This window comes from Quercus lobata, chromosome 10, assembly GCF_001633185.2.
Source record: "Quercus lobata isolate SW786 chromosome 10, ValleyOak3.0 Primary Assembly, whole genome shotgun sequence".
NCBI lineage: Eukaryota > Viridiplantae > Streptophyta > Magnoliopsida > Fagales > Fagaceae > Quercus > Quercus lobata.
The window spans coordinates 3655230-3670614 of NC_044913.1; the positions used below are offsets into that span (position 1 = coordinate 3655230).

General features: G+C 34.1%; 1 protein-coding gene across 1 annotated transcript; it reads left to right on the forward strand.

The window, feature by feature from the left end:
- The first annotated feature begins 8067 nt into the window (after positions 1-8067).
- On the forward strand, positions 8068-10642 carry LOC115964017 (exocyst complex component EXO70B1-like). The gene has a single exon (XM_031083303.1). The coding sequence runs from the start codon at positions 8407-8409 to the stop codon at positions 10399-10401; it is 1995 nt and encodes a 664-aa protein (XP_030939163.1). The 5' UTR covers positions 8068-8406; the 3' UTR covers positions 10402-10642.
- The last annotated feature ends 4743 nt before the right edge of the window (positions 10643-15385 follow it).

Below are 15385 nucleotides of genomic sequence, written 5' to 3' on the forward strand. Positions count from 1 at the left end.
TAATGAAAAAAATACGTATAAAATTATATTTAGACAGTCATGAAAAGTGAATTGAGTTTTTATTTTCATAGGCTAAAGCCAATTTAGCTCAATCAACTTATTCTTTAATTCATAATTTCATACTTGCAGTTAATTTATATTCTAAATATAATTTTTATTTTTTGAAATAATATTCTAATATAAATTATATTGTAGCCACAATATATATAAAAGAAGTCAAATATATGAGCAAAAATCAAATTTGAAAACAACGTCTTAGAAATTCAACAATTTGTGCAATCAATACTTCAATAGTCCTCCTCATCATGCACTCTCAAATCTTTCTAATTTTCTATCTTAAAAAAATAAAAGATATTTCTGGTTCCGTTTCGTGACACACGAAACAGTGACACGTCCCTATCTTGTTTACACGCTCCTAAGTCAGCGTCAAACAATTGCAACTCGAATCCTTTTATTGAAGAAACTTCAAACTACAGCTTTTGGCTTCCCATTTGCTACTAATAATAGTAATCACTTTTCATACGATTTTGACAAACCTAGAACTGTGGTGCAAATATCATGTTAAATCAATGAATATCCCCGAAACAGGGCTCACGGATTTCATAAGATAAAAAGTTTTCTATAACTAACTTCACCTTGAAGGATATTGACATGTTGTCACTTTTTTTTTTTTTACCATTAATAATATTAAACTCAATTGTCATATTTACTTGAACATAGCACACACGACAAAATTAAATAAATAAAAAAATGCATAAAAATATATAGAAAATTAGTAATGTCGGGACCAATCAATCAACAATCGAGTAGGATAGTCTACTACAAAATCAGCCCTGGTTTGGACATGCTTCAATCTCAACTATCCACACTTCTTTGAACCTATCAATTCTTTCGACTAGTAATGACATGCTTAGAAGTTAGATCTCTTAAATGGTTTAAAGTTAATGCTCTATTTCGCCCCACGGACAGGCTAATTGGGTTTTTTTTTTTTTTTTTTTTTTTTTCAAAGAAGAGTTGTGCCCCTTACAAACTAATCTTATATCAACATTTATTAGATCTCACACACTTTCAGTCATATTTAATATAAATAAAATTATTAATAATAAAAAAAAATAAAAAATAAAAATAAAAAAAGCCTTACTAGTGGCTTGAAGTGTGTTGTCCTAAAAAAATATCCAATCAGCTGACGCAGGAACCCACTTCAAGCATTTTGAAAAGCTAGGTTTAAGGGTTTGATTTATACAAAAAAATAAAACAAAATGACCATAAAGTCTCTATATAAAAACCTTGCACATTTACGAGGACAAGGTATGTAAATTTTCCCACTCAAGTCATTATTTATTGCAAAAACAAAAATATAATGTCGCCATACTAACTTCTCTATCGAAGTGCCTTCAACGTTCAATCAACCCCATCCCAGTAGGCCTAAGCTACCATGTTGAATCTTTTTGCTCCCTCTTACGAGCTTAAAGGAAATGTCCATGTTGCCCCTCATCCAATCAGATTCTAAGCATTTTTCGATGTGGTTTCATCTATTGTCTCATATTCACCAACTCATAAATAAATAACAATTTACATAAGTTCTACCATTTTAGTTAGTTGAATTAGTAACGTCTTTAACTTGTGAATAAATAATTGATATCTTGGCTTTTTTATTATTATTTTCTAGATAAAGTTTTATTCTAACCTAATCTAAGTGTATATCTTAATTTAATATTTAAAAACTATTATTATTTATAATGAGTTAATTGAATTAGCTTTTGTCGATGGCTAAATCTTATGCTAAAGTGCTAAAACCTCTTTTAAGCAAGTAGATCCAAGCGAAAAAGGAGCATACTTCTAGACTTAATTATTGATAACAGATGAACTTTTGCAAAACAGTGAGCCGTTGACCCGCAATCCCTGCCCATGAGATAAGTTACAATTGCACCAAAAAAGAAAAGGCACAAAAAGAAATAAAGGAAAAAAAAAGAGCCTCTAGTTTTGTGTGATTTCAAAAAGAAGTACTATTATATATAATTAAAGTATTAGATGATTAGGTATACGAATAAGGTTTATTATTATCATTAAAGTTTCTTAGTGGTCATTATGGTTTGATTACGATCCATCAACCTTAAAATATGATCAGAACAATTAATTAATTAATTGGTTAGTATAGAATAGTTTCTTAATGGTCATTATGATTTGGTTACGATTCATCAACCTTAAAATATGATCAGAACAATTAATTAATTTAATTGGTTAGTATAAAATAGTGAGGACTTTTAATTTAACATCAAGTCTAGAGGTTTATTCTTCTCCAAAGTCTCGATGTTCAAGTTGGTTGATTATTTTTGTAGAGAATTGGCCTATTGTCGCACGTAGGGGGTGTAGCAACCTCGAACCAATCACTAGTCAAGTTCAAAGTCCTACACCAATTAGTTGTAAATTGTGTCAAAGTGACAAAGTGTGAACGCAATAGTTTTTGACTCTTAAACCCATTTATTTTTAGTACTAATTCAAAATCACAACCGACCATGTTAGGAAATAATGTATATAATTTTGCAAATGTAGTTATCTAGATATATCATCTGCCAATTAGAAATATCCTGCTTTAGAAAACCTAGGGGTTCTGGTTAGATTTTTGGGGTTGAGTTGAAATAATTAATGGCACAATTATCGAATTGGAAATTAGTACCTCCAACGAGAAAAATGAACTATGTTCACATGGACAATGATGTGAAGAACTTTTCAAATTCTGATAAGGGGTAGTGTCTACTCTCTATGTACAATATTATTGATGGGTCTGTAGGTAATATTGATTACTTGATCATAGATACTTCATCCATTCCATTTTGTTTGGGCTGTTTAGAAAATCCAATACTCCATCCGTCCCACTTTGTTTGTCCTCTATTCCATTTTGGGATGTCCCAAAATATTGTCCTGTTTCTAAAAATAAAAGTCATTAATTTACTAATGTTCCTATTATACCCCTATTAATTTACTAATTCAATTTTTTTGATAAATTTATTTAAAGGTAGTTTTGAAAACTTATACATTTTTAAAAGGTAGACAAGACAATAAATGATGTTCCCTTAAAAATTTTGACTTTTCAAACAGGACAAACAAAGTGGGACGGAGGGAGTATTTTAAGAAAACAACATTTAATGTGTTGTTTTTTTTGCATAAAAATGTACAAATCTTCAAACTATCCCATTAGTTTAAACTCTAGTGAAAGAGGGGTACTGAATTTTTAAATAAATTAAGGGGCATGTTAGAAAGTTTGAGTTAATTTTTCAAAGAGGATTTTATTTTAGGACATCCCCAAATGAAATATAGGTCAAACAGTATAGAAGGTGTAACAAATAATTGTTTATATAGTTTGTTCTATGATTATTTCATACAGTTTTAGTAAATTATTGTTATCATCCCCTTACAAAAAAAAAAAAAAAAATTGCTCATGAAGTATTGAACAATTACTTTCTCATGTGCAAGTCAAGTGTCACTAATTTGTCCAAATAAGTGAAATCTATATTAAAAAATAATTTTAAGATATATATTCATGTCTATATTAAAAAAAAAATGGAATTTATATAAGTTAATATATGTGAATTTTTTATTTTCCCTTTTTTTTTAATTAATAAAAATGCATCAAAAGATACTATAAATATAACTAAAAATAGTAACAATAATAGGGCAAAGGGTTTATTTGACTTTCCATGTACTATTCCATTTTAGCTAAGCTCATGATGACATAACATAGGTCCATAGGATCTGGATTTATCTGCAGACTTGTTGCATATAGCCCTGAGAGTCGGTGGTTTACTTAGTTATTGTTTAATAGTCATTGATGCAATGCAAGCCAATAGATCATTAATTCATTATCAAAGATAAATGAGCTTTTTTTCACAAATGGTTGATATCTACACTACATAGGCAAAGAAATACATTTCAGTCAATTAATTAAGGAGGGACTTTGAGAAAAAGAGAAGGGCCTTTAATTAGATTATGATATGAGTAAACGGCACTTTTAGTCAGTCTAAACGCGTACCTTTTGTTTTGTTTGTGATGGTCAACAAGAAAATGAGGTTCAAGAAGCAGATAGGAATGTGCTTGGTAGGTCCACTTATATGGAAGTGTTGAATACGCCTTTTTTTTTTCTCTCTTGATGTTCAAACTTTTCAAGTACAAAATTTTCATAGGCACGTGTTTGATTAATTTTCATTCTTTCAAAATTCTTTAATTTTTTTCTAGTAATAAATTGTTGATGTTGTGTTTAGAATAAAAGGAATCGATGTTTTTGCAAAAGTTCTAGAATTATTGGATTTACAATCTTGTTATTCAAAATTTCAATATTTATTAAATAGGTAGAGAAATATTTTATTCGAAATCAACTGTCAATAAAGATATACTCAATTTGAAACTCTTCATTAAAAGCACCACAATCATCGTTGATAGGGTTGAAATGAATCAAATTGTTTATGAATAGCTCATATTTGACTTGAAAAAAAAAAATCTTATTTATGTTCGTTTATTGAGCGAATGAGTTAAGTTTATTAGTGATTTTGAGTCCTCAAATTTCAACTACAATTTTCTTGTTAAAATATGAAATCTCCTCTAATGCTTCACCAAAATCTAGAACTGTTTGTGATTGAATCTAAAATCATATTTTCTCAAAAAAAAAAAAAAAGAAGAAGTGATAAATCTAAATTCGTTTAAAAAATTCTTTACCTAAACACATGCAACAAAAGTTCTGGTTAATTTTCAATTTTATTTCCAAATCTTCTCGAAATATGATCCTCAAGAATGGTAAGAATCCACCCACAAGAATGTACTCGCTAAAATGTCATAACTCGTACCAATAAATTTTAAATGTCAATTGCTGATTAAAGACTGTTTGTACGTACGTGTTAAAAAAAAAGAAAAAATTTGTTTGTACGTATCACATAAGTCCACCAATCAACAATGATAAGTAAGCCACACGGTCTTTAACGCCATTGGTTAATGCCAAAGTCTTTAGCAATGTCAACATAAAGGACAGAATGATTATTTCCACACATATATGCATAAAGTTTTTAGCAATCTTAGGGTGAGGTCTATGACACTCCAGTCATAATAGTTATGATCCAATCTAAATTTTTTAGTGGGGGTGTTCTTATGGTTATGTCCAAGGGGGTGAGTCACACGTGGTCGCCTCTGCCCTCCCTTTTTATTCAACAAAAAAAAAAAAAAAAAGTCTTTAGCAATCTCAACATAAAGAATAGAATGATTATTTCCACACACACACACACACATATATATATATATAGGTAGAAAAAGTAAAATTGATTGCATGACCCCTTGTAGGAAATTAACTTGAAATTCCCAACCCGTGAGAAACAAAAAAATAGAGAAAAACACACACTAAAGAAAAAACAATCACACGCACACGACAATATTTACGTGGTTCGACAATTTGTCTATGTCCACGGAGTTGCAGAGATTTTATTATTATCAGGGAAAAATACAAAGTACGGCAGCACAGTGTTTCAGTCTTACAAAAATGACAACAACAAACCCTAATCACCAAAACTGAGTTTTCTACATCTTGTGCACAGGATTCACAATGGGCTACAAAATGAGCCAAAACTTTTTCAGCCCAAGCCTTCGCTCCATGGACTAAGTCTCAGAAAATCTTCTATTAAAAAATCATGCAACATTATTCGGGTTGGTCGGGTTGGGTTGTCAACTGGATCAAATATAACTAGGCTCCACAAAGCCCAAACCCCCCCTCCACAAAGTGTGGCAGTACAGTGTTTCAATCTCACAAAAATGACAACAACAAACCCTAATCACCAAAATTGTGTTTTCTACATCTTGTGCACAGGATTCACAAATGGGCTACAAAATAGGCCAAAACTTTTTCAACCCAAGCCTCCGCTCCATGGATTAAGTCTCAGAAAATCTCCCATTAAAAAATCACGCAACATTATTCGGGTCGGGTTGGTTAGGTTGTCAACTAGATCAAATACAACTAGGCTCCACAAAGCCCAAACCACCCCCCCCCCCCCCAACCCCCAACTTCTTCTCCCCAATATATAAACCTTATCACTTATATCTTTAAAAAAAAAAAATCAAAACACTTTTTTTTTTTTTTTTTTGGGTAAGGGTTATTCGAATGAAAGGGATCATCTGCCCTAAAATAAAAAATAACTTTCCTTTTTCTTTTCTTTTTTTTGCTAACGTGGCCCCATATTATAAGCCCCCCTCTCCTCCTTTCTAATTCTAAAAATAAATTAATGGGTATATAAACCTTTCATTTATTCCAAAAAAAATCCAACACTTTTTTTTGGGTAAGGGTTATTCTAAATGAAAGGGACGATGATATGTCCAAAAAAGAAAAAGAAAGAGAACATTCCTTTTTAGCTTTTTGTTAGTGTGATCTTGTTTTTATTTATTTACTAAGATACTAATTAATAGATTAAAAAAAATTATAATTGCACAATTTTTATTATAATTTGTTGAAATGGTCAATTGTGATTAAAAAATAATAATAATGAATTCATAATCACTTAATCAAGTTATGAGTGGGTTCCAATTAGTTCAATTGGTAAAATTTTTTATAGTTGAATAAGAGATATGTGGTTCAATTCAATCCTCGTTTATACCAAAAACCAATTAATATCTTGGTTTGATAATAAAAAACTATTATAATTATGAGCAGACATCATATATTAAAACTCTCTAAAAAAAAATTCACAAAGTTATTACTAACCAAAATAGGATAAACTTTAAGAACTCAAATATCACATAAAAAGGAGACCCATCTCCCTAGAGTTAAAAAAGAAGCTTCGAATTGCAAGTTTGCAACGCAAGGCAAGAATGAGATACCAACCATAACCAGAAACGAAAAAAGAATTCACAATAAGACAACAGTATATGAGTAAGCATGGGGCCCGACCCAATCCCATCCAACAATAGTTAATAAAACAGATATTTTTTGGTACCACTATCACTAGTAATCTAATACATCAGCTTCCACGCAGTTCAATTTGTTAAGTATTTGGAAACCGTCTTGTACTTCAATTGTATTTCAAATGATTGGTAGTTTGGTTTCAATACTCATTCTTTTCTTTATGTTTATTGACTTTTAGTAAAAGAAAGACACTAAAAATGTTAGTAGCACATTTTAAATTTGTCTGATTCATTTTAGACATTTATTTTAATTTTCATTTAATTGAGTCTTTTAAATATTAAATTTAGGTTTTTTTTTTTTGGATTCATTAAAAATTTTCCATTAAATATGCAATTAACTAATAAATTTTTCTTTTAAGAAAAACTCACATAAAAAATCTAACAAATATTTTTATTAATTATATATTTTTTCCATGTGAGAATTTTTTTTAATAGAAAAATTGAAAAGAAAATCTGAATTGAATATATTTACATTTATATTTATTTATTTTGGAGAAATCTTCGTACGCGTTTGACTTATAATCTCATTGACAAGTGATTCCAGTGAGACAAATGCTTCATAAACTTCATAAACTGGGCGCAAGAGGTACCTTTTCCTTCCTCTTTATCTTTGACTAACAAACGAGAGATTTAAAATACAAATTTAAACTTAAACCAAAAATCCAATACAGTCTTTAACACTAAACCTATCTAAAATCAAATACAAAAACACAAATTAAAAAACCCACAAAAGACAATCCTAACACTAAGAGTGTGTTTGAGAAATAATAAAACTAGTATAACTTATTAAAATTTTTAACTTATTTTTGCTACTATTTATTAGTCTCGTTACACTTTTTAGTCTTATTCAACTAGTTTTTTAACTTCTTTTTGGGTTAACTAAAAAATTTCATTATCATCGTGTTGTTTCCAAACGGATTTCTAGTCTATCTATAAAATAAATAGTACAATATTTACAAAAAAAACCCCACACATTATTAGTCTTATTACACTTTTTAGTCATAATCAGCTAGTTTTTGAACTTCTTTTTTGGTTAACTAAAAAATTTCATTATCATCGTGTTGCTTCCGAACGGATTCCAAGCCTATCTATAAAATAAGTAGGACTATATATGCAAAAACCCCTCACGTTACTCCCTCATTCACTCACCACTTTCCTTTTTGTTGAAAATCACCACACAACACCTCACCTCTACCTTCCCAAACCCCCACAGCCGGCTCACCTCACTGCCTTTATTTTCTTCACAGTTCATTTCACTTCTTCAAAAACCCCAAAACACAACACACCAAAAAAGAAAATTCAAAAAAAATGGCTTGGCTTTGTTCTACTTTTCTCTATTATTCTTTATTCTCTATTCCCAAATATTTCTAACACTAAAAAAAATCCAAAACCATCTTTTCTTTTTCTTTCTCTCTATTTATATTATTTCTCTCTCTTTGACTCAAACCCTAAAATCCCAAAAAACTTTCAACAATGGCTACCACGACGACGACCAGCATCAACACCGGCGGCGAGGACCGAGTCCTCGCCACGGCACAGCAGATCGTGAACAGTTTGAACAACACGCCGAAGGAGGTCCGGCAGGACATGCTGTTGATTCTGTCGAGCTTCGACAATCGGCTCTCGAATATCACGAGCTTGATCGACGGCGACGGTGGGTCGAAGAGCGAGGAGGACCGGTTCGCTCTGGCGGAGAAGGTGATTCTGCGGTGGGATCCGAGCTCGGAGGGTTCGAGGAGGTCGTTGAATTGGGAGGACTCCGGTGACGAGTCCAACGAGTATTTGTCGGCGATTGACGAGATTTTGAATCTGATGGACGAGTTGTCGGTGAGGTCCGATTCGGAGATTGTGGATCGGGCTTATTCGGCGATTCAGCACGCGATGTCTCGGCTTGAGGATGAGTTTCGGCAAGTTTTGATTCGGAACACTGTTCCTCTTGACGCGGAGAGACTGTACGGTTCGATCCGCCGGTTTAGCCTTTCGTTCCCGGTCAGCGGTTCCCGAATTATCACCGGAGAAGATGATGATGAGGATGATGATGAAGACGGTGGTGAATTCGAGAGCTTTTCGGAGGATGATCGGAGCTCAAGGTTTCACGAGCGTGGTCCGAGCTTGGACGACAACGCTTCAGTCGATTTGATCGATCCCAAAGCTGTGGATGAGCTCAGAGAAATCGCGACTAGAATGATTAGGTCTGGCTTTGAGAAAGAGTGTATTCAAGTCTATAGTACTGTTCGTCGCGACGCTTTGGATGAGTGTCTCGTGATCTTAGGGATCGAGAAGTTGAGCATTGAAGAGGTTCAGAAAATCGAGTGGAACTCACTGGATGAGAAGATGAAGAAATGGATTCAAGCTGTGAAGATTGTCGTTAGGTTGATTCTCAGCGGTGAGAAGAGTCTCTGTGATCAGATTTTCTGTGGCGCCGATGAAACCAAGGAGATTTGCTTCAACGAAACCGTGAAAGGTTGCGTGATGCAGTTGTTGAATTTCGGTGAAGCTGTTGCAATCGGGAGAAGATCGCCTGAGAAGCTCTTTAGAATACTTGACATGTATGATGTGATGGCTGAGGCGTTGGCGAGATTGGAGGTGTTGGTTACTGATGATGTCGTGATCAGTGAGGCGAGAGATGTGCTCTCCGGGCTTGGTGAGGCTGCTTGTGGGACATTTGCTGAGTTTGAGAACGCGGTTCAGAGTGAGACCTCAAAAAAGCCTATGCAGAGTGGTGAGATTCACCCACTGACACGGTACGTGATGAATTATGTGAAATTGATTGTGGATTATAGTGAAACTCTGAACTTGTTGTTGGAAATTCGTGAAGATGATGATCAATTAGTGCCTTTACGAAATGATGATAGTGATAGCTCTAGATTGACTCCAGTAGCTAGGCGGTTATTGGTGTTAATAACCTCTTTACATTCCAATCTTGAGGAGAAATCAAAGCTCTACGAGGATGGTGCACTGCAGTATATTTTTCTGATGAATAATATTCTGTACGTAGTGCAGAAGGTGAAAGGTTCTGATCTTGGTGGGCTATTAGGTGATAATTGGGTTCGAAAGCGACGTGGGCAGATAAGGCAATACGCTACAAGTTATCTTAGGGCTTCATGGACCAAGGTGTTGCATTGTTTGAAGGATGAAGGGATTGGTGGGAGCTCGAATAATGCCTCGAGGGTGGCTTTGAAGGAGAGATTTAAGAATTTCAATGCATGTTTTGAGGAAATCTATAGGGTTCAAACTGCTTGGAAGGTCCCTGATGCTCAACTCCGGGAAGAGCTTAGGATATCTATATCAGAAAAGGTGATCCCGGCTTACCGCTCATTTATGGGAAGGTTTGGGAATCAAGTAGAGAGTGGAAGGCACGCTGGGAAATACATAAAGTACACAGCAGATGATTTAGAGAATTATTTGTTGGATTTGTTTGAGGGATCACCGCGGGTACTGCACCACATGAGGAGAAAAAGTACATAGGATAAAGGTGGACTCTTGTATCAGGTAAGAGCCCAGCACTCATGAAGGACTAGATGGAGAAGAGTGTGCCTGTTAAATGTAGCTTGATTGTATGATGCTTATTTTTTGTTGTTGTTAATGTTATAGACATGGGTTTTTATGAATGTTAATTGTCGTCCATGCTATATACTGTAATAATTTATTGTACATGTACATGTGCTATAGATTTTAGTTTTTGTATGTGAATCCCCATTGCTCTGAAGTAACTGTGTCTATACTTTATTGGGCGTCCTGTGGGCTTCTTGACTGTATTCTTGCTGTTTTGACATGTTTGTATTTTTATATCAATTTTGTTATTGCAATTCTATTGCTGAGTGTGTGCTAGTTAAAGAAAACCAGTCATTATTGTGTAACATGGGATTTCACAAAAATTTAGTACTGTAGAATGTAGATTACCTCTTCTTCTTCTTCAATGTAATTGAATGGGACATCTGGCGTATGATTGGAGCCAGGCAATAATAATCAAAATGCACAATAATTTCTTATTATTTCCAGAAATATGAGATATTTGAACATTGATACTAATTAACAATTTATTGAATATGATATTAAATGAGTGCTGAACCAAGAAGGATAGAATAAGAGTTGGGTGATTTGTGAATTGTGTAGAGTAGCATTGACAAGATTTGAGGGAGTAGATTAGGAGGGTTTTGTCACGTGCAACAAAAGGTAATGATTGCATCGATATGGAAGTTATCTGACACAAGTTAAGGGCTCTCCTTGAATGAAAGGAAGGCCATTAGGTTAAGTTTGTGGGTAAAAATGAGGCTCACCTATTTAAGGTAAAAATGTTGTACACTACGATACGTAGGTTATTTTTTTTCAACAGTAATAAAAATCATGTTTAGTTTTACTTTCTACTTCCTAACTTGCACAATGTACTGGTATGACAAATGTATCCATCTTCTAGTGTAATAGATTTCCAACAGAAACAGATGCAATGCACTGTCCATCCATCTAAAATTTTCAAAGTTGCTGCTCAACACCAGATGCTCATGTTAAAACATTTTACTAGTTTTTGTGTTGAGATTATGAGCTTTTAGTGCCTCAGATGCAGAATCTGTCTTGGAGTTTGTGGAAGAATTATTTATCTTAAATTTTTGTACTTCTTAAGGCATACTTGTTAAGCTTATTTAAGGCTCATAAGTACTAGTAAGAGGAGCATGAAGCCCTTTTGCATGTTGAGAAGATTTCTCAAGGGGTGTTGATGAATAAGGAAGCTCATAGGACTAACTACATAATTTTAAGTGGGTGAGGATAGCTTGGTAGACACTAGAAGAAACATCTGAAAATGATGGTGTGCCACTATGATTACGTCAATAGGAGATGATTTTTTAGCGATATGGTATTAGAAATTTTAATCTTGTCAGGATCGGACTTCATAAGCAACATGGATTTTTTGAAAGGGTTTACATTTGGGGCTGCATGTGTTTTTCTCTAACGTGGATGGCATTCTTGTCAAAGTGGCGACCACAGGTGTTAAGTCTTGTGTCTGCAGAGAGATATAATTGTGTCCAAACTTGTATCTATAGGCAATTATGCATCCCTTGGGAATGGCTTATCTGTTAGTGAACAAATATGTCTTATCCTAGAATTATAACCTTACCCAAAAGCTATCTCTTTACGGAAACAAGACCACACCTAAGAAGCAACTCCATCTATCTAGTGGGTGTCATTACATGCATGAGGGTAGACCATATTATGTTGTGATCACCCATCAAGACCATACATTAACATTTACCATTGGGTTGCCTTCGAATTTTTTGATTGAGATCAAACTAACTTTTGAAGTTGCTTTCTATGGCGTTTGGATGGCACCAGTGATTATGAAAAGGTGGTATTAATTGGTTGCTTCTATCTTGAAGAAGCGTTTCTATGTTCTGTTCCAGAATATTTGAGATGATTCATGATAGATTTGATGTCAAGCAGTATTTTCAGAAAACTCAATCAAATAAGTATTAGGAGATAACTTCATTCTAATGGAATCCACTTGTTGAATATTCTCATCTGTCTACGAGAAAAATTATTAGAAGTTACAAACCTAAATAGTTTCATAAACCAGTTTGTAGATGGGAAATTTAGTCAAAGGAGGAAAATGAAGGCAGTCAATACAAGTTACATGGAGAACAGAGGATTTGGTGAGGAGAACAAGTAGTCAATATTTCCGACCTCAAGTTGATCTAGGTTTCTATTCTTTTCAACCTCTAATTACAGAAGTAAAAAATTACTAAATGTGCAGACTTGCTCCTACTTTGTAGTGTGTCTCATGAGGTGTAATATTTTCCTTGGGTTTGTGTGTGGGGTGTGTGGTGTGTGTGTTTCACCTCTACTTACATGAGAAACAAAAAATCTAAATATGCAGAATTTCTTCTGCTTAGTGGTGCAAGTAGTGAGGTATAATTTTTTGTTCAGTTGTGTGTTATAATTTTTGTGGAGTTGTGCGTGCGTGTGCACATGCGTGTGCACTTGTTCTCCAGTATCCTCAAACTCAACAAGAATCTCCTCCTCTAATATCATTGTGAAGAGTGTAGTCGTTACTTTAAGACCTATCTGTTGACACAAACACTGCACATGCCCTAAAATGGTCATGTATCGGTACAGAAGCATTGCCTGTGTGTAAATTATCAGTAAAAATTGAGTACACAATACACACATCTGATTTACACTAGGATTTTGAAGCTTGGGATAATCATCTAATCAACTACAAAGCAATCAACAAGGAGGAAATCCAATCCTTTATTTGGTCTAAAAGTCAATGAGTATTCTTCTGTGTTAACAAAGTGCTTTAGTTATGAATGAATTGGACTTGCTCTACTATGTAAATCATGAAACCTTAGGTGTCACTACAGAAGCCGCTCCAAGCATATTTTAGCAGTGGATTATATGTATTTACTGTTTGATCTTATCCAATAGCTATGTCCTTTTTGCAAGTTTTGGCGGGAAACTATGGCAAATATGTGGGATTGTTGTCGTTTACTAGTCATTGATTGATCTGCTCCTGTATGCAGTTTCAGTTGAAGGAAGGTACAGTAGGAATGAAAGGCACATTTCCACCATTGGTTGTGGTTTAAATGCAAATTATGTTTCAGTTATTTAGAGGTAACTTTTTAAATGTAGCTCCACAACTTGCAAGTAATGCTGCTACTTTTGGATAGATCTAAATTTGGTGATGAAAGATGAGCGGGCTCTGTCCTGTAACTACTTCCCAGCTGACAGTGTTCCCAAGTGTTTGGAGCCAAATAACCCCACATGCTTCTAGACAAGCGTGATCCTAAAATTTCCATGTCTGGTCTGAAACTCATGGATCTTATATGAGGGTTTGGACTTAAATGTTAATTGTCATAACTTAATTCGACATCTTATCTATTCATTATCTTTCCTAGCCATTAGCTGTATTGCAGGGCCTGCATGGCATGATCCAAGGGGGCCTCCTTGCCGCATTTGCATGACCCAAGGGGGCCTCCTTGTAGGACTAGGTTTGAGTCTACCAATTGTTTGCCTAACCATGAGCAATTACTAACATCTTATCTATTCATTATCTTTCCTTGCCATTAGCCATATTGCATGGCCCGTATGGCTTGACCCAAGAGGGCCTCCTTGCTGCATTTGGTGTTCCATTATTGCAGGACTAGGTTTGAGTATACCAATTGTCTGCCTAACCATGAGCAATTACTAACATCTTATCTATTCATTATCATTCCTAGCCATTAGCTATATTGCAGGGCCCGTATGGCTTGACCCAAGTGCATTTGGTGTTCCATTATTGCAGGACTAGGTTTGAATCTACCAATTGTCTACCTAACCATGAGCCATTACTAATCTCATGGACCACCCTCTCATATAGTGTTTGTTGCATTGTTCAATTGGGCTTAGGCAGAAGACCCTATTTTGGTCCTTACAAGAAACATAATTTTTTTTTTAAAGAAAAAGAAATATAATCTTAGTTACTCCAAATCAGTTAATGGTCATATTTTTGGGTTTTAGATAGATTAACAGTATAGTCTCTTGTTGTCGGTTTGAATACCATCTAAAAAATATGGTGATAGTAAAAACAATTATTTATAAGTTTAAAATTTTTAATATCTATTAAAAAAATTCAAATTTTAAAGCAATCAAATGAGAACCACCAACAAGGCATTATGAGGTCGTGGATTATATGCCCCTAATAATTAACAAAACACAAGGGAATGGTATGGAACTCAATTGTTGGTAGCCCCAGACACTAACCCATCAGAATTTTAGTCTATGTTAAAAGGACACAATTTCCTTCATCCACTTAAATGGCAACTTAAAAGACAATTTATGTGTATTTATAGTCACATGACGAACTTAATGATCATGTAATGTGTTTAAGTGTTTTAATGAATGTGATTTTAGTACACGAGAATGGTCTTATAAATTAACACATTATGGGTTGGAGGCTCAAACCCAATTTGGAGGAATTCTCAAGTGAAAGTTAAGTTTTGCCTTTTCGTATTAAGATGTCTATTGAATTTGACCATTAAACTCCTATAGCTAGACAAGCCCACCTTTTTAGGTTTCTATCAATTTAGAACCTTGGACAAAAAAAATGACCATTGAATTTGACCATTAAACTCCTATAGCTAGACAAGCCCACTTTTTTAGGTTTCTATCAATTTAAAACCTTGGACTAAAAAAATGTCCATTGAATTTGACCATTAAACTCCTATAGCTAGACAAACCCATCTTTTAAGGTTTCTATCAATTTAGAACCTTAGACAAAAAAAAAAAGGCTGACTTTCATCTTCACGATATGGGTTACCCCATGAGGATATATATTGTCTTTTATAATGATTATGAGCTAAGGTGTCCAATTGGTAAGGGAGAGAACTACGTTTGATGATAGTTTCCGTTGAAATTACGTTGTCTAGTTTGGTAGTTTCTAATGCATGCCTTGCTTACTATTTAGCCTTAGAATGCAGAT

Excerpts from the sequence above, each read along its gene's own strand:
- LOC115964017 (XM_031083303.1), top strand. The coding sequence starts at position 8,407 with ATGGCTACCACGACGACGACCAGCATCAACACCGGCGGCGAGGACCGA.